Below are 19,782 nucleotides of genomic sequence, written 5' to 3'. Positions count from 1 at the left end.
ATCAAATGCAAGTCCGCTGAAGAAAAGGGGAAACAGCCATTTATAATATTTTATTCCAACGTGGCATGTTTATAACAGTTTCAAGAAATATTATTTCAGAATTACAGTTAAAAGGATGCACAAGGGCCTCAAAGACAGAATTATGTGTGTTGTGCACAATATTCCTATTTCAAGCTCTACTATAAGTCAAGTATTTTTTTAAAAAACTTTTTAAAATTAAATATATTATCATCCAATTTAGCTATAAGAGTTCAGGTCACTCAATCTGTAGTACTCTTATTTCAATTTTGTTATTACATTTTAGTTTTACCTAATACTGTTAAAGGATTAATGCAATATTTAGTTTAAAATTTAGGAATTTTAAAACTTTATATATGAAGGATTGAACTGACCATCTCTTCTTATGAAGAGAGTGGTGTCTTCTCTTTACAAGAAGGCTTTTAATTCAACAGCATTTTCAAAGAATGAAGAGAAATAAATTCTAGTTAATCTCCTGTATTTTTCTATTGTTTTGGATAATCTACTTCAAATATAGTATTTCAGATGTGGAAAGTGCAGGAAAAAAAGATTTAACAAAGCTGGTTTTTACTCCTTCCTCCCAACTTAAGCACAATGAACAGAATTCTGCCCAGGAAGCAGTCAGTGAAAAGAAGCAATGGCTCTAGTCTAACATTGTTAAACATTCAGTGCACTTTTATAATTCCAATTAAATTATTACTAAAATATTATACAAATTAAAATCTCTATTGGATGTACACATGTTCCAAAAGGACACATACAACATCTTTGGATAACAGTTAACATTAACTGAGTTGTTATTTATTTTGAAAAGCCAGAACTTCTACATAGGAAGATATGTACTAAGAAATGATCCTTCAACTTTTATAAGGATACTGCAATTCAATTGCCTCTTTATTGAGAATATATAAAAGTCTACAAAAAAAAATTCTTGGTACAGTTATTTACGATATCCCATGATTCCCCTTTTTGCTCCAACGATCATTTTCTTAATGCAATTCTGTCAAATTAACTTTTTAAAAATCCTGTTATAAAAATAGTTCTTGTTGAAGCAAAAGCAAATATTTTTCAACCACACTATTTAACTAGAAAAAAATCCTTCTATGCTGTAAATTCGCTGTAGTACATCCATTTTACTTGTGTGTCAAGATGTTCTTTAGCAGAGAGTGTATATAAACAGCTACAAGTCTGAAGAACTAAAAGGAAGGCAATTAGATTTTCAAACATACTTATAAGATTTCCTTTTTTGTCTCTGAGAGGAGCTCCGCCCCCTCCTTTCCCCCAAGGGTTGTAATTTCTCATTTCAGCTTCCATTTTAGCTTCATAGCGTTCTTTTTCTTCCTTTTCTTGCCTACGACGTTCTTCTCTTTCCCTTATCTATATAAAATATACATAAAACAGCAATTATTTTTAACAAATACTGAATTTGAACAATACTGACATATATTCTCCTATCATGACATATCATAACAAATTAGGTTAAGCAAAAATGTCCAGTTCTTTATTGGTGTATAAAAGAATCATCAGGAATACATAGACCAGCACTAAAAATAATAACCCTAACATATTTATACTTATTAACATTTTTGGAAAGCTATTTTCAATGTTCATATTTTGTAATATTGTTAAGAGTTTGATGTTGTAATAATGTTGTAAATAATATTTTAAAGTTGGAAGTATACTGCAGACCTATTTACCATAAATAAATGCAAACACATAAACAAGAAAAGCAAAATCCTAACACAGAACTCTCAGGTATGGGTTTTCATTCAGAACGTTAAATAATGTTTATATAATAAACCATATTAGCAAAATGTGTTTTTTTTCCTTTTGTTTAAAAAACATTATACTGTAGATGTAGGGTTAGGGATCATTTTCCTCAATAAATAAATAAGTATAATGGTTTTGACTCATTTATTTAATTGGGTTCTCTTTATCTAGTTTTGGAACATGAGGAAAACAGATTGTGTTTTAGGTCATATTTGTGCAGGAAATACTGAAGGTTCAAATTGTCACAAACTCTTAAACACCACTGTACCATTCTGGTCCCTTGAAATTTTATCATCCTGCATAATACTTCCATGTACACAGAAAACAAAAGGGGTGGACAAGAGGGAGAAGAGAGATGGAGAATAGAAGGGTCTCTATTTTGGCAATGCACCCAAGGTAGCCTGGATCAAGCTGTCTGTTTTAAATGCACTGATGTCAATATTTATCTAGAAATTCAAAGTGTATGAATACAATATATAAGCACATTTCACGTTCTGCAGCACAAATGGATAATATTAATAAGAAATTGAGGTAAATATTTTAAATTATTACCTCTTACTAGAATATATAAAGATCATTTGGCTTATCCATGAGAAATTACTTACCAGAAAATATTATTTGCTCTGATGAAAGTTTCGTTAAAAATTAATACCTCAATTCAAAATAAAAAATAATTTCTGGACAGATTTCAGCTTCATACCTGCTGCTGTAATTCTTGTTGATAAGCTAAGGTAGCCTCTCTTGTGGGTTTTGGTTTTTCCTCAGGAAATATTCCCAAACCTTTTGGTCTAATACTTGCAATGCTTGCTCCAATTTTATTGCTGCCTCAAAAAGATTTAAACAAAGTGTATTTTAAGTGATGTTTTCATAATTTTCCTGTATAATCTTGTCAGCTACAAAAGTGGTCAGCTTTATATATTATGTTAAGTTCTGAAAGCTGGCAATCATTTCAAAACTGTATGCACATCTAGAAATAAACAATATAAACTATTGTTTACTTTGTACTTTTTTATACCTACATGGGCAGAGGAGGTTTTTGAGTAGTATCAAGAGGTGGTGGGGCAGATGAAGGCTGTGTCCCCACTGTGCCTGCACCATCTAAAATAGCAAAGATATTCAAAATGTAAATCTCAGATGTATAGCAAAACATAATATACATATTCTGAAATAATAAATATCATCTTTGCCATCTTCTTGTTCCTGCTGTTGATGAGTCATGCCTGGAATGGCTGCTGGCCAGGCTGGGGTTGGGCTTTGGCTGTAAAAAAACAAAAAAAGCTCCAAAGCCGTAGTGAACCAAAGGCTCTTTTGCAACACGCTCAAGTCAAAAGCAGCACCAGAGCTTCAGCATGCCAAAATGCCCTTTGCACACTCCTGTAAAGCTTTATCCCTCTTTTTTTTGCAGCACAAAGAGGCATTTTGGTACTGTGGCTGTTTGGGTTTTTTTGTCTGCAGCTGAAGCATCGTCCAACTTGGTCCAGGAGTTTGACACAAATGAGCATTTTGGAGCATCACAGCTCTGGGGTTGCTTTTGGCTTCGTTTTTATTTTTTTTACAGCCGAAGCCCAGATCCAGCTTCATCCAGCAGCCAGGGTGGCAGATCACAGATCAGCAAAAACAGAGATGGGAGAATATGAAATGCTCAGTGATCATAAGTGCCAGTGGACTCTCAAGTGCCTGAATTTTGATCTTGTGACCATAGGGGGGAGGGCTGGAACAGCTTTAATTTTGGGCATGGATCATACATCCCTTTATTCAGGACCATTGTAACTTCAGTCACTGAACAAATGGTCGTAAGAGTGTTAGCATTAATGGCTCTATATTCAAGGTGGTCCTGTAGGGATCTGGTCTTGGTTTCAGTATTATTCAACATTGTAATTAATAGCCTATATAGCAACACTAATGAGTTGCTTATCAAATTTGCAGATGACACAATACTAGAAACTACTGTTTAACATCCCCCCAAACAGAATGAGATTGAAATCTAATTTAGACAAATTGGAAGACTGGATTAAGAGGAACAAGAAATCTTTCCACAAGGAGAAATGAAAGGTGTTACATTCAAAGAGGAAAAAGGTAGGGCATCCATACAAAATGAGGGATATGGGGTTTAGAAGCACTATGTCAGAGAAGGACTTGGGTGTGGTCACTGACAAGAAAAACATGAGTCAACACTATGAGCTATTCGAAGAGCCAGTATAATTCCAGACTACATTATAAACAGCACTGTATCAGAGACATCTGAAGTCCTTATTATCTTGTACTCTTTACTCTTAATGTGTATGATTCTAGGCACCACATGTCCAAATGGATATTGGCAGATTACAAAGATACAGATATGGGGATTAAAATGTGCCATACAAAGAGAAGCTGAAAGTCTCTAAAACCCTAACACAGCCCCCCCTCCCCAAGCCCTTCCCCTGCCTCCCCGACTGCACTCCTGCTCATTATCTGGGACTTCTGCCTCTTCCTGCTTAGCAATCCTGTTACGTCAGGATTACGATTGTTAGCTAATTGGGATTATGATTGTTAGCTAAGTAATGCAGTGACAATGTCACACTTTACAACTGCATCACTTAGTGACAGCAATCCTGGTCCCGATTGCCATCATAACCCAAGGACTAACCTATATTATTTTTTAATTCTTCCAGGTTAAATCAATCAGAAGAAAAAATATATACTTCCCAGAAGGCACACTGGCAGAAATAATTTTAAATAGAGGAACAGCTTTAAACAGCTGTTTTTCTTCTCCCATTTACTTTTGATGGTGTGGGAAGAAGGAGGGTAAAAGAGAAAGCTGAAAGAATTATCATCAAAGCCGCTACAAAATTTGGGATGAGGTAAGCACTGCTTGGGAACTTTTGAACCCAACTTGCATTTCTATATTTCTGTAATTCATCACCATCCCTCAATTCAGTAACATTTATCTATGAAAGACAAACTATATCTAAAGAAAATAATAAAATAAAACTTACAATATGCGAGGCTGGGATCCAAAGGATTTCTGGTGCCATAGAAGTAGTAGGCATCATCATATGGAGTTCTATAACTATCAGTCAAAATTGGTGGTGGAAGAGGTGGTGGAATGGGGGCAATTCTACACAAAAAAAGATGAGGCAACTTTTTAAAATGGTACAGCTCATTCATAAAGATCAGTTCCAGTTAGCTCTAGTTGAGGTTGCACTATCCCTGAACAAATAAATTGGTGTGTTGGCGATTTTTCCAGATTTGTTGTTACTGTTAGAAGAGAAAATAGTAGCATGGCTAGGATCACTTTGTCCAGCTTACTCTACTAAGTTAGTTGTGCTTCTGTCTGGGGCAGGAAGTTATTAAGAGAAATAATACAGAAGATCAAACACTTGATTAAGCAGCAGCTATTTTTCCATAAAATTAAGTAATAACTGACCTCCTGGAACAAATAAAAATATTCCCAACAAATATTAATGGATCGAATAGCCATATTCAAAAATAGAGATATTTTTGAAATTAATCAAAGAAAATGTAGATGCTATAAGCCCTTGAGAAACACATATGAAAAAGGCAATGCTAGAACATAAATATTTAAGTAAAAAATGTGGGAAAAAGAACACTGTAGTTACATCCACCAGAACTATTCTGGAATTTGGAAAAACAGATGGAAAATGAAGTAAGCAGATTTTACAATTATAATTTTAATGCAATATAGGAAAATTACAATTGCTTTAATTTATACTGTAAATGACAACATACTATAGAAACAAATACTATAGAAAAAGTTTCACACATTTCTTGAAATTACAGGGGGAGATGTTTTAATCTGAAATATTTTTTCTTGCAAATCTTGATAATCTGGTAAATGTCCAAAAATGTCCTAGACATTTATATGTTATCATTTTCAGAAGTATGAAGATGTAAGTATCCTTTAGAAAAAGAATATATTCTATTCTTAAAACTTTAAATGACATGCACTGGATGTTTAGCTTATGATTAATTAAAACGGAATTTATAGCATTTACTTATTCATATCATTTATCCAAAAATTGTAATATTGCACAAAAGACTCATCTCAAAAAGTTAGAGATTGAATAAATTATTATTGCAAGAAGATATTAAACTGAAGTGCTATCTGAAACAGCTTGTTCCACTCTAATCTAACTTCCGATATTTATTTATGGCATGAGATTCCAGGAAAATATGTGTAAAAGGGACATTCATTTCTTTGGCATGAAGCAATCAGAATCAATGTAGTGCAATCCAATGTTTGATCTAGAACAAAAGACTACAAGAAAGTAAACTGTAATCAACTAAATTTAATGTAAAATACATGAGATTTATAAAATGAACATATGGAAACCCTAATTTAAACCTGTTAATGGTTACCCAAATCACAAGTTCACATTAAAAGAAAGACAGAATACCACTTTTTCCCTTTTTTTTTCTTTGAAAGCCGTGCCTACAAAGGAAACCATTACTCATTTTTCTGTATGGGTTTAATGGAATGGTCAAGTTCAGATACACAAATCTAACTCAATGCCCAGGTTCCTAGACATTTTGTCCTTTTAACACTGCTTCATTCCTAGTGTCAAGCATGCAGAAATCAACTTCTTCAAAAAGGGTCCACATGTTTTGAGAAATTGACGTTTTTCTAACCCTATCTTCTCAATCTGCATATATTGGAAAAGTAGGATTAACCAAAAACCTCTTCAGTTAATTAGTCACCAAAAGCAGCAATGTGAAGATGAGGTTTCTGGGCAAAACCCAGATGAGGTTTCTGGGCAAAACCATTTCTAACCATTACCCAATTTTAAAGCGAACACTACTGAAAATCACCTGGGAGCCAACACTTCTCCAAGAGCACTGGACAAGCCTCTATGGAAATCTTCATTCACCGGTGACACAGGAGGTGCAGATATAGAAGTAATTCCAGGAGAAGGAGTATAGAAAGCTGGTCTTGGCCTTTCAGGTGGTATTTTCTCCTCAGATATATGTGGCTTTAATCCCAACTCTTTTAGTCTGTTGGGCTACGAAAGAAAGTTGATTTATTTATTGCTTAGTTTCTTAAGTTACTCAAATTGTTTCAGGTTTAGGAACATTAAGGTTGCATGAACACTAACCATGAAGTCTCATTCTACTTGCAACCACAATAAGTAATCTCATCATACTACTCAGAGGGAAAATATTATGTAAAAGTTTCAATAAAGGATTCTATGTTATATGATTCCTCCTCCTTCTTGGTGGGCAAACTTCAGACAAATAAAATGACATAATAAAATGCAACCTGTGTAGTATATTAGTTTGTATAAAAAAATTAAGCAGTGGAATATTGTTGGCATATACTGTAAAGTCAGTTAATCTGACTAGAATATGATTAAAATACCTCCATCATAACAAACCAAAAGGAGCTTTCATGGTAAGTACCCAATAATGCATTTTCTCTTTAGTAGAAGAAAGCATCTAACAACGAGATATGCAAAACCTAATGTGACACCTAGATGTAAAAAGTGCATCCACCATGTCTTCTTATCCAATCAAAGTAATCCTGCATGATAACAGAATTATTCCCCATTTGCCATCATCTTCTATTCCTCCTTTCAACTAAAATATAGGCACAAGCCAAAAAAGATAACTGGCTTTTCCTTTTCTGCTGAAAGCACAAGGGTGTCACATTAATGAGCAGAGGCCTCAGTCTATTCTCAGTCTGGAGGACCTTAGCTTCCAATGCACGTTATCAGGTTGCAAAATACTTGTTATGTATAGCATTTGGCGTTTATAAGGAACAGAGCACAGAAAAAAGATTAGGCTGTATACTATAATGCATATACACTATACAATATATGTACAATACTGTTAGTAAACAACTATAGAACTCCATAGATCACATACAAATTGTTACATTCAAGTTGTTACACAATTATAAGGTTGTATAGTTGGTTTCAATACTATAAGAACATTTATTTAATGGAGTGTCTTAAAAGTTATTTTGGTTAGAATTGAAGAACATTTTTAAAAGCACCCTTTGTTTCCCATTTTGCCAATTCAGAATACAGTCTTATGTAACGTATTATCTGGAGTGAGTTCTACTGAATTTAGTCAGATTTATTTCTGAGTTAGACATGTATACTGTAAGTTCAAAAGTTGGACTTAGTAAAATTTAGGAGATAGAATGGGATAGCTCAAAACATAAATACATTGGTACTTTCAAACTCTTTAATTAAATACATAACAAATGCTTCCTCTATGTTATGGCATCCTTACTTCATTGGACTGTATCCATGTATATTAAAACAATGGTAATTCTCTAAATCTCAGTTGACAAATAAATTTAAAAAATGATTTCAATTTTCCTAAGTAGTCTTTATTTAACCAGACCATATTTTTAAATAAGGAAAATACCCAAGTAAGTAGCATGCTCAAGTGCTTAAATTATGAAAATTATCAGCTTTCAGAAAACTAATTCATTATTAATGCATTTTTTATTTTTTCCTTAAGATATTAGCTATACCTACATTCATTTGTCCTTCTGTTATACTTTATTTTGAAAAACAGATTATCCCACCATACATTTTCCAAAGTAACTATACTGCATCCAATGTACCAAGATAGTCATATGATCTACCTCTTGTGGATACATATCACTGAGAACAAAGGGAATTTCCAGAAGATTATCATGACCCACAGTTCAATAATCTATTTGCCAATAATCATCAAATTAATATACCTGAAGATTATAGCTATTTTTGATAAGGCAATATAGCTTATTCTTTCTTTAAAAAAATAGATTCCATTACAGAATGACACTATTAATGATGTAACAGAGCACCATCTAGTAAGAATTTATGACATTTATATATAATATTTCACTAAACAACAAACTTATAGCAGACATTCTATTAAGGTCACGGATTGAGTGGGATGGGGGAACAGAAACTAAATATCAAAAATACCACAATTTACATACAGTGATGGCTATAGGTTTGTGAACACTTTTGAATGTTCAATATTTCTGCATAAATATGACCTAAAACATGATTGTTTTCAACACAAGTCCTAAAACTATAAAGACTCAATTCAATCAGACTAGAGAATAGAGCTGGAAGGGACATTGGAGGTCTTCTAGTCCAGAGGTTCCCAATCTTTTGGGCACCAGGGACCGGTTCTGTGGAGAGAGGTTTTTCTGGGAACCAGAGGGTGTGTGGTTTTGTGTGCTGCCTGCATCCCATGCATGGGGCTTTGCTTGTTTGTGTGGACCGGTTGCTGGCATGCCATGGCCTGGTACTGGTCCATGGACCAGGGGTTGAGGATCTAGTCCAACCCCTTGCTCAAGCAGGAGACCCTATACCATTTCAGATAGGTGGCTGTCCAGTCTTTTCTTAAGAACCTCCAGTGATGAAGCCCCTACAACTTCTGAAGGCAAGCTGTTCCACTGGTTAATTAAACAAATGAGTCAAAAGCATTATATCTGTTCATTTATTTGAGGAAATTGATCCGAAGCTACATATTTTCATGTGGCAAAAGTACATGATCCTTTACTTTCAGTAACTCATATGCCCCCTTTAAGCAATAATACCTGAAACTAAATATTTCCAATAAGTAGTTATTCATCCTGCACATTGGCTTGGAGGAATTTTAGCCAATTCTCCTTTACAGATCAGTTCCAACTCAGGGGAGTTTATGGGTGTCTTTGCATGAACTTCTCACTTCAGGCTCTTCTACAACATTTCTAGAGCCTAAAAATATATTGCCTTTATAAGTTTTATTGGCTTAATGCATAAATCATGCCTTAAATCTCTCTCAACCCTTCTCCAAAATCCCAATTGCTTAAGCACATGCCATCCAGTAACATCACTGTTGCCATTCTCATATCTCCTTCAGCCCTCAAAATCCTAATTTAAAAAATAAAATAAAACTAAGTGTGACCTCTAGCTGAAAGATATGCCTATCTGATATAACTTTAAACAGTGCAGACCATAAGCTTCATTTACAATGTTAAAAACAATAATTTTCCATAAAATTTCCTTTGGATTCTGAAACAAAAAGTGACTTAGATGCCTGTGAATGTACACAAAGAACCAACCTGCAACTCCTTAAACCAAATACATCTTTTTTTGGGGGGGCGGAGGGGTCACTTTACAGTTATGTAAAGTGACAGTCCCAGAAAAGACTGAGCTATTTTAAGGAGTCACAAACATGCTGTGGGCCTTGTGCAAACTTTTTAAGTTATATTGAGGTTATGATTTAAACCTTGTCTGCTGCTTGGTAAAGAAAAAAAAGTCTTATTACCTTCTTATATTGCTGAATTATAGAAATCCACTTCTATTGCAATTTATTTCCATTCCCAACTGACTAGTATTTGAATTGCTAGATAGAAATATCTTCTTTGAATAACAATCCCTCCATAATATTATCAGAATAGAAAGTTGTGGTTAAGCAGTCCTATTAATCTTCTAATATGAGACGGAGAAATCTAGGTAGGTGTTTAAAAACAGAGCTCTCATACACTCTCATACAGACTTTAAATCAGTTGTTTAGACTTTGAAAAGAACTGAATAATTAATTCACCTTTTTCTCAGGGTCTACAATTCCGGATGCAGCAACAGAGAATTCAAGTTCCTTTTCACTATTAAAATAAAGAGGAAGAAACACACTTTCACTGAGGATTAACACACATATTAGCTTGAGATATTTTATTTATCTAAGATAATTCAACGTATAATCCAGATCTTTCAGATTCAAGCTGAATCATCAAGCCCATTGGGAACGCAACAGCTTCTTCTGCTCAAGTCGTTGTAATCAGTGCTCTGATACAAAAAAGGCCAACAGATCCATTTAATGATCCATAGAGAGCCATAGATCTATCAAATAAACTAAATCCCTAACTTCAGAAATCCATAGCTGGCCGATACTTATGTTAGAACTAATAAAAAGGAATTAAAAACATCATTTTCCAAAACATTGAGACAGATCTCAAAGGATGGAAAGACTCGAGAATGTCCAAAACTTACCACCAAAGTTTTCAATCATGAGGTTTGTATTTTGGACATTTCCTTCATTTCAACCTATAATTACTGTAGCTTTTTTTAAAAGCATACTACATTTTACTATAAATTTTGACCAATTTAAAAAAACATTCTTATAAAATCTAGAACAAAATCAAATTTCTTTTTGTTATAAAGCAAAGTTACACAAACCAGCACATGAATATTTGTATTTTGCATTAGACCCTATTTTATACTTAATACTGAAAAATTTTAAAATTCTTATAAAGAAATGTATTCTGTGTATATCCAAAGCTGCTACAATCAGATTTGTGAAAGCTCATACAACATTATCTACAAAATGAATTGCTTTAAAAACTACACACTGTAGTTATGTATATACTTTAGAGAGAATATTCTTTTCCAATATGCAATTCAAAGATTAAAATACAATTCAGACAGAAAAAGAAATTATAAGTTATCATGTGGATATATTATTTTATGTAAGTGCTAACATAGGTAGGTCTTGATTAGTGCAATTGATGAATCCTATGTAATGATCACATTACTGTATCTGAATTCACACTATTTAAAGTGATCTATCTATGATTAATTGGTTCCAGCTCAATAGAAATTAAAATGTTTAAATGTAAAATTTTATATTTACTAATGAAGTACTGTATTCCAGTAAAAGAGGGTAACCCATCTACAAAATGTATGTGCTTATTTTATATATTCTGTTGTAGTTTTTCAAAATTAACCTCTTTTCTGAGTTTTTCTTGAGCGGAACCTTCCTTTCCTCCATTTTCCACACAAAATTATTAGCATCTAAACTCTTAGTGGCAATTGTGCATGCACTTGCTCCAAATGCATCACATTAGCCTTGCACTAACTGAATTCTGGATTGCCTTAAGATGACGTAGTATCAATTTATAGTTTGCACCAAATCCGATATTACACTATTCAAACTAATCACAATTTACTTGTAAAAAATAAAAGTGTTATTACTAATCAATCATGAAACATTTTTTAATCATCAGTCTTCTATTACCGTCTCTTATTTCTTTGCTGCTCAGCTATTTGCTCTATTAATTCTTGCCTATATTGTTCTTTTCTTTTCTGAATAAATTCTCTGTCTTGACTTCCTAAAAAAGGAAATAAACACAGAAGCAAATATCTTTCTCTTCAGCCAAAAATATGCCATATTTATTCATACTGCACAGCTCTGTAAACATTGTAATCATAGTAAGAAACATCTTTACAACCAAAAACTGAATTACAGCTTATTCACTAGATAACAAACCAGATAAAATGGTTCTGAATTCCCACTGGAATTAATAATTATATGGCACTCTGCCATTTTTAGTGAACCATGTTTCATATTACTGAAAGATCAGTAGTAACAATTTTCAAAGAAACAACAGCACAACAATTATATCTTACTTAACTAGGAGTCATATCTGCAGATGATCTCTAACGTCAAACAAGAAAAAATTCAGGAGATCCAATCCCCCATATCTCAGTCTTCAAGCTTGATTTATTTTTCAAATTTCAAATGCAGCAACCAATAAAAGTAGTGGAGAATAATGCAATGTTTAATCAGCTTTATCTAAGGCACCTCATATTATTTTTTGGAGAATGAGAAAGTAGAAGAAACAAGACTATAATGTTTTTAAACTATCTAATATTTTAAATTCCTCCATCAGAATAGTGGTTTTCTTGAGTGCAGTTGAAGAGAGAATGTTGGAAGCGTTGAGGAAGTAAGAATAAGAAAATTACTGTTTGAACAAAGACAAGTTAGAAGATCTGAGAATGAAAAAAACAGTGAAATGCAAGAAATTTTTGAGTTTAAAATTTTGAAACCTGAAAATATTTCAGAAATACGCAACAGTTTGCCAGAAATCTGCTACATAGGCGGCCGCATTAGTAGTGGGAGGTATCTATGTGAATGGTGCCCCCACCGTGGACAGGTGTTTGAGAAGGAAGAGCTGCTGTTGATATTGACATCAGAGATGAGATGTAGAAAGCAGCAGCTGGGACTCATGTATTTGAAATATGCGTAGTCCTCATTTAAGGTCCAGCAACTATTCTAATTACCCTGAACGAGAGGAACGAGTCCTTGTAGTTGCAGCTGTTACAAAGTCCCCATAGTCACATGACCAAAATTCGGGCTCTTGGCAACCAGCCTGTAATTATGAAATTGTAGCATCCGAAATCATATGATTACCATTTATTACCTTCACTGCCGGCTTCCTTATTGATTTTGCTTGTCAGAAAAGCAAAGGCAGAAGATCACAAATGGCAATCAGGACACTGATTTTGTGGGATTTGCCTAACAATGCCAACTGGGACTGCCAGAACTACCATTATAAGTCGGCATGTCACATTCAATTTATTAAATTCATATAGCACTCCATCTCATTTGCATGTAAGTACAGTTTCCTCCTAAGTCAGCTACACCATCCTGGGTCCAAGTGACTGAACTCTAAGTGATGTTGATAAATGCCAGGTCTATGTGCAATAATAATCTGTCTGCTCATAAAGTGTTGATAAAGGTTGTGGACCTGGTGTGTGCATAATCGAGATATGGCTGTGCAATGATAAAGATAGAATGCCCAGAATGGAGTTCCGGCACCTTTTTTGGATGGAACCTTGTAGGGTAGGCAAGGCAGGTTGTATGATGTGTGTGAGTTCCGGCACCTTTTTTTTTTTTTTTTTAGAAAAAAAGCACTGCTTATCAGAAATCTGGTAAGCTGAGTTTTAGATCGTATAGCTATTGTTGATACCAGGTTCAGGAAAGAAGGTTTGCAATAACTAGACTGCAGGAATATGTGCATGAAATTGGGCTGTTCTGACAAGCTGAGGTTACTCCTGGGATACCAACTATCTATCTTCTTGACAATGGCCCCCATGATCTCCTGAATCTCAGCTGCTGGCCAGAATTCCTGAAAAGGTTGCTCCAGTGGGGCCTTTTCTCAGCCATCAATCCTAATTACTCTTTGGTTTAATTAGGCGCTAAGCATAATGAAACAACTGAACAATAATTACATGTAGTATCAAAATATAACATTTTTCAGTATCCCGTTTTTTCAAACATACCAAGTATTAGTCCTGTGGCATATGGAACTCTATCAACAGCAGTCTGTACTTGCTCAATAGGAGAATTTCCTTGACTTCTGAAATTAAAGATGAAAAATTAGCCACACTAAATCATTTTTTAAAAATATAGAATGTTTAAGCAGACTTAGAATAGTATTTAATGGTACATCCTAAAGTATCTAAAATATTATTTAAAGGTATAACTGACAAAGTTGCAAAAGTGTCAAAACAGATGCTGATAAAAATTGTACTAGTCCCAGGGGAACATTCGTCACCTTATCATTCTTCAACAGGAAATGAATCTTAATACAGCTAGTCCTCAATTAATGATTTATTCATTAACCATTTGCACTGAACAAATGGTATTTACAACTGGTCCCTGAAGTTATGGCTCTTAGTTACAATACTTTTTAAGGGCTCAGAAGCATCACAAGGAACATTGCAAGAAGCATTGTGAGAAGCATCATGAGAAGGCAGCATACAATTTAGAGCCTCATGCATGCCATTTTGAGAGGCACACATGCAGCTTCTGAAAGAAGGCCTGTCACATCCAGCAGCTGCCTCACATAGGGAATGAAGACAGCAAAAGTCAGCTGGGGGCAACAGGGCCTAGGAAGTACAGAGCAATGGGGGCAGCAGAGGCTTTGTGCTGTGGCACTAGGTGGCTGGCCATGGCATGGGGCTTGAAGTTGAGGTCCAGGGGTGGCAGTGGCAGCCATCTGAAGGCTCTGGGCCATTATTTCAACTCCAGTGCTACCTCTGCCACCAAGGAGTGCCATTGTCAGGGCAGTCAAAAGGATAACAATGGTGGGAAATAGGTGGGTGAGGAAAGTTCAAGAGGAGGCAGTCCCTTACAATACCAAGGCTCAACCTAGGAGGACCAAGCCAGAAATCACTTGGATTATTAGGTGGGTCCTCACCTAATGACTAATGGGATTTGGTTAACAGTGGCAATGGGAACTGCCAGGATTGCCACTGCTAAGCGATAGTCATGGGATATTTATGGTTTATGACCACATCACTTAGTGATGGAAATTCCAGTCCCAATTCCCGTTATAACCCAAGAGTACCTGAATGTAAAAAGAAGCCACAATCATGTATTACTCTCCTTTTTAATCTGTCACTGATAGCAATACATACAGGAATACCTAAATAATTGATAAAAGCATATCCATGTTTTAAAATAAATATTTTGCAACTACAAATCTGATCCACTATTTCAGGGAATTTAATCATAATTCTACACATTTCATTTTCACAAGAAGAGTTTTATTCAAGGGAAGAAGATAGTCCTTACTGAATCATAGTACTATAGAAAGGCTGAGAGGTAAGGGAAAAACCAAAGTGCTGAAGTTACTAGGAAGAGAAATATACAGCACCTGCAGTATTGTGTCACATACAGTACTGTGACTAGGGGCTTATTTGGGGCCTTTATTTCTAAGGCATTGTAATGCTCTTATGTAAATACTAACTTTAAAGGATAACCCTTATAAATACTGATACTTAATATTCTGATTTCATGATCCTCAGATTTTGAAATAAATTCTAGGTATCAAAGTGAAATAATCTCAACAGCATACATTTAAGATTGGTGTTTATTCATTTTATGTTAAAATATATGTATAGATTTCCTTCAAAGTTTCTGGAAACTGTACTCAACATTACAAATATGGAATAAGTATGATACTATAATGTTCTGAATACAGAACGAGGTAGCTGAAGTACAGTAGTATAGGAGAATTGCTAGCCTTAAAATAGTTATCTAGGATAGAGAGAACTGGCATGGGACGGTTGAACTCAGGGACAAAGATGCTTACCACCACTCACCACAAAGTACACTAATAAGGAAGGTAAATTTACCTTTGGGCATGAAAGACCCGCAATGGTTTTTTGTCATAGTCACTTTCATATCGAAACCTGGGATCCATTTCATCATTTATTTCAGGATCATGATCCTCACACTTGTGATATCTTTGGAAATAGTTATCCGATTTGCCATCCAGCTTTCCTTGCTTTCGACTGGAAATGTTCAGTTTTTCATCAAGTGTTTTATTCAGTAACGAATCCCCCAAACCAGTTTCAATATCTTGTTTATGCTGTTGGTCTAACAATAATCTTATATTTGATAACCCATCATAGGTATCTGTAGCTGTACAAGCATCTTTCTTGCTGGATTCTTCATCTTTTTGAAAAGACACATTTGGAGCATATAATTCTGATTGGATTCTGTTAACAGCAAAATTTTGCTTATGGATATCTGTGTCATGCTGTTAATACAAGACAAATATTTAAAGACTAAATACAGCAAAATTGTTTTGGTTTTATTTCTTTCAATTTTAAGTCACATTTTAATTTTAATTAGCCATTTTCACAAACAACTCAAAAAGCCAGAGGAAATGTAATTGCACATTAAATAACCACAACGAACTGCTTTCAATATAACACATGCAATACAAGATACAAAGTGGAAGGAGGTTTATATTTGGTAATGCCATGACTTTAAAACGCTCTCTCAAGAAATATCAGATTAGCACCCTGCATTTGTTTGGGCATCAACTTAAGCTTTTTATATTTTTCTAGCCATTTAACCTTTTATAAATTCAATCTGTTGGATTGGATTGGTTGAAATGGCTTTATATTTCAGGGTTTCCCCCCCCCCACTTTTATAGGGGATATTGTATAATTTTGAGACAGTTGACACGTCATTTCCTTTGTACATCAATTTATATGAGGTGATAGGTAGCCTAGGCATTTTTAAAACAAATACAGAGAAAAACATATGCCAAAAATATCATTATTACTTTTCCCTCTCATTCACATATTTAAAAATGGCAAGCAAAAGTAAAAGAGGTTAAAAATAGCAGGTTTAAATGATGTCATATAAACTTTCTGATAAAAATCTAGAAAAAACCAGCCAATATTATATTGCCTCTACCTATGTTAGTCCACTATTGTCTCATAAGTACACAAAAATCTGTATTTATAAACTAATGGGTTTATATAAAGGAATAGGAAAAAGATTATTGTCAATCCTCAATTAATCTTTCTTACAGCTGAATCATAGTTATCATTCCATAGTTTCCAGTATGATTGAAAAAAATCTATCTTTTACCTCTATTTGTTTCTTCCCTACTTTTCTTAACCTTTCATTCCATTCTTCCTTTTCCCTGAGATACTGATTGTATTCCTTGTTTCTTTCAAGTCTTAACCTGTCCTAGAACAAATATCAGAAGCAGCAAAAGGTTTTAAACCATAGGGACATGATTTGTCTATATATGAAGCAAGATTGCAAAAAAACTCAGATTTCAATTTTATACAGATATCTATTAGCATATAAAAACACTGAAACTCTACATGTTAACTAAAATCAAGGTTTTTGAGATTTATTTATAATTTCATATACCAGTGGACCACAACAATGCAAAATGCATTTTGCCAAAGCAAAACAAAGTTTCACTTGAACAAGGAAATCATAATATGATATTCATTTCTGAAAGTACAAGAGCTGTTATTTTTTTTTAGCATTAACAATATAAAATCAGAAGGAAGTACTCTGAACAATTTCCCTGAAACTTGACTATTTGATCATTTATACATGCCAGCAGGAATGCAGTACTGTAATTAGCTATCCAATCACATGGGGAAATTATTTTGAAATCAGAAGTTGGTAAAGTAACAGGTAGACTAGTTTTTAAAAAATGGCACCAAAAGAATTTGAACTTTAATCTTACTTTACACCACTTATTGCATCAACTTAGTTTTGATTGTTAAACTTTTTATTTTCTAGTTTGCAAGTTAAAATACACCAAAATATATATTTGCAAATCATAACAGTTCTGCAAATTGTTTAAGTTTCCAAGAACTTACCTTAGCAGATCTTCTGTCGCAAATAGGAAGAGAAAGTCCTTGAGTATATGGATCAACTTCCCCTGATATTAAATACCTTTTCTATAAAAAATGAAATACAGTAAATATCAAATGATCCTTATATGTTGTAGAAATAACTTAAAGCTAATATAAACTGATAATCATTTTTATATGTCCTGTATTCATTATATTTCGGTAATACAGAATTATCAATTTTGCATTGAAATACAGGATAGACCATCTGTACAGTTAAGATGAAATGAACAGAAAATTATGAATAGAATGTGAAAATCAATATTTTAATGATGGGACAGCCACAAAACAAAGCTAAGCACAAAGACTGATTTTTCACCCAAGACTTTTTAATAGCACATTCAAATAAAGTGAGATATTAATTTGAAGAGTAGCATAATGCAAGCATCGTACCTTTTTTTTTGCCTGTGACATACCCTAAAAGTTTGGAAAACAGATTTCATCTTAACAATAGTTCTGAATCTTTTTCCTCCTTTAGATAGACATGTGCAAATTGAAAACAATTTAAAGATGCTGATTCATAAAAAGTGCAGTAAATAGTATCTAATATATTAATTTACACTATTAAACTTAACTACTTCTAAAAACATTTCCAATATTTTGGAAATCTGTCACTGGAAATTCTTCTGTACATATTAGGGTTATTATCTTTGCTACTGTATCATTGTACAAACTCAAGCACCTACAGAAAATTCAGCACAAAACAATTTAAAACATCTGGAAGTAGATATTTTTTAAAAATTAATTGTTAACCAAGTTTGTTCTTCCTGCCATTACCTTGTGAAGTATCACATATATATTAATGATATTAAATATGATATAAAACAATCTTTGATGCTAGTTCATCTTTTGATGCTAAGTTTAATTATATACTAAAATTATTTTTCTAATCCAAATTCATGTTTCACTTTTTTGTACTGAATAGATAAATAGTCTTCTGGGGTTTTTTTTTTCAACTGCCTCTGTTTTTCAGGCATTATCTTCTCTTGTTCCCTTCTATTTCCAACTGCCTCTTCAATATTTTTATCTTCCATTTATCTGTGAGTAAAATCCCTCTAACATGTTTAATCTAGATAGATGTATCATTTCACTCAGCCTGGTTTCATTTGTCTGAATAACACTGGTTGACCTGCAATTCCTTAAATATGGTCAAATAACACATCACAACAATGTTAACTAAACGTAATTGAAAATTTGAGGTAGAGGTTCCTGCTACTTCTTGTGTCAATAAATAAAATGTTTAAAAGTTAGGGTCAAGTTTCACACATGCCAAAAATATACCAAAGCATAACCACTCATTTATGTGATATTGGTGCCCTGCTCCCCATGCTTTCTGTTGCTCAAGGAAAAATGAAAAAGTGAACCTATAATACAATTCAAAATATGAGCTATTTATGTTGTGGTTTTGGCTATCTCTCTCCTCCCCCCCCCCCAAACATGGTTCATTTTTCTAATCCAGTCCATCTCTTTTAACAATTCCCACTGTCCTAGTTAACGGAAACCCAATTTTCTGGGTTACAATACAATGCACCATAAACTAATCATAAAGGATAGGCTTACAGTACACATTGTCTAAAATGTGTTTGGCTAGTTTTTGATTAAATGTAAATTAAACTAGGTATTCATTCCTTCAAAATACAATTTCTCCCTTGGCTCCTCCAACCAAACTCCTTTGAAAGCAGCTTTTTCCAATAATTTATTGTCATGGATATTTTACATAGCATCTAATATTCTGACACGACATAGCAATAAATTCTAGAAATGAATGTATTCAGTTCTTAGGAAATTTAGTTTTAATGTATTTTTGCTTCACAAACCAGTATTAAAGTTTTAATAAGTTAGTTTCTTACTTGTGAAAGGTATTGCCTGTAGTCCTGTCGAAGTTCCTCCTTTAGTTTGTGTTTTTTATGTTCATAATCCTCCCCCAGAGGCAAGCTTAAGCCATAGTCTACAAAATACAAGACAGTTCTTATCAATGGACTGTGCAAATATCCCAGTGTAAGAAACATGAGAATTTATTCAAATAAAGGTAAATTAATAT

General features: G+C 33.8%; 1 protein-coding gene across 1 annotated transcript in view; it reads right to left on the bottom strand.

Annotated features, from left to right (window-relative positions):
* CSPP1 (centrosome and spindle pole associated protein 1) overlaps nucleotides 1-19,782 on the bottom strand; it is a gene marked incomplete in the record, with an annotated part of 51,489 nt that overhangs the window by 21,316 nt on the left and 10,391 nt on the right. The window contains 13 exon segments of the mRNA XM_029286274.1: nucleotides 1,248-1,395; nucleotides 2,489-2,609; nucleotides 2,808-2,886; nucleotides 4,764-4,885; nucleotides 6,598-6,788; nucleotides 10,327-10,384; nucleotides 11,794-11,887; nucleotides 13,842-13,918; nucleotides 15,702-16,108; nucleotides 16,954-17,055; nucleotides 17,709-17,789; nucleotides 18,135-18,158; nucleotides 19,592-19,689. Of these exon segments, the coding sequence (XP_029142107.1) occupies nucleotides 1,248-1,395; nucleotides 2,489-2,609; nucleotides 2,808-2,886; nucleotides 4,764-4,885; nucleotides 6,598-6,788; nucleotides 10,327-10,384; nucleotides 11,794-11,887; nucleotides 13,842-13,918; nucleotides 15,702-16,108; nucleotides 16,954-17,055; nucleotides 17,709-17,789; nucleotides 18,135-18,158; nucleotides 19,592-19,689 (1,602 nt within the window).

This window comes from Protobothrops mucrosquamatus, unplaced genomic scaffold (assembly GCF_001527695.2).
Source record: "Protobothrops mucrosquamatus isolate PMUCROS unplaced genomic scaffold, P.Mucros_1.0 scaffold3229, whole genome shotgun sequence".
In the NCBI taxonomy this organism is placed as follows: domain Eukaryota; kingdom Metazoa; phylum Chordata; class Lepidosauria; order Squamata; family Viperidae; genus Protobothrops; species Protobothrops mucrosquamatus.
This window is presented reverse-complemented; position numbering and strand designations above follow the sequence as displayed.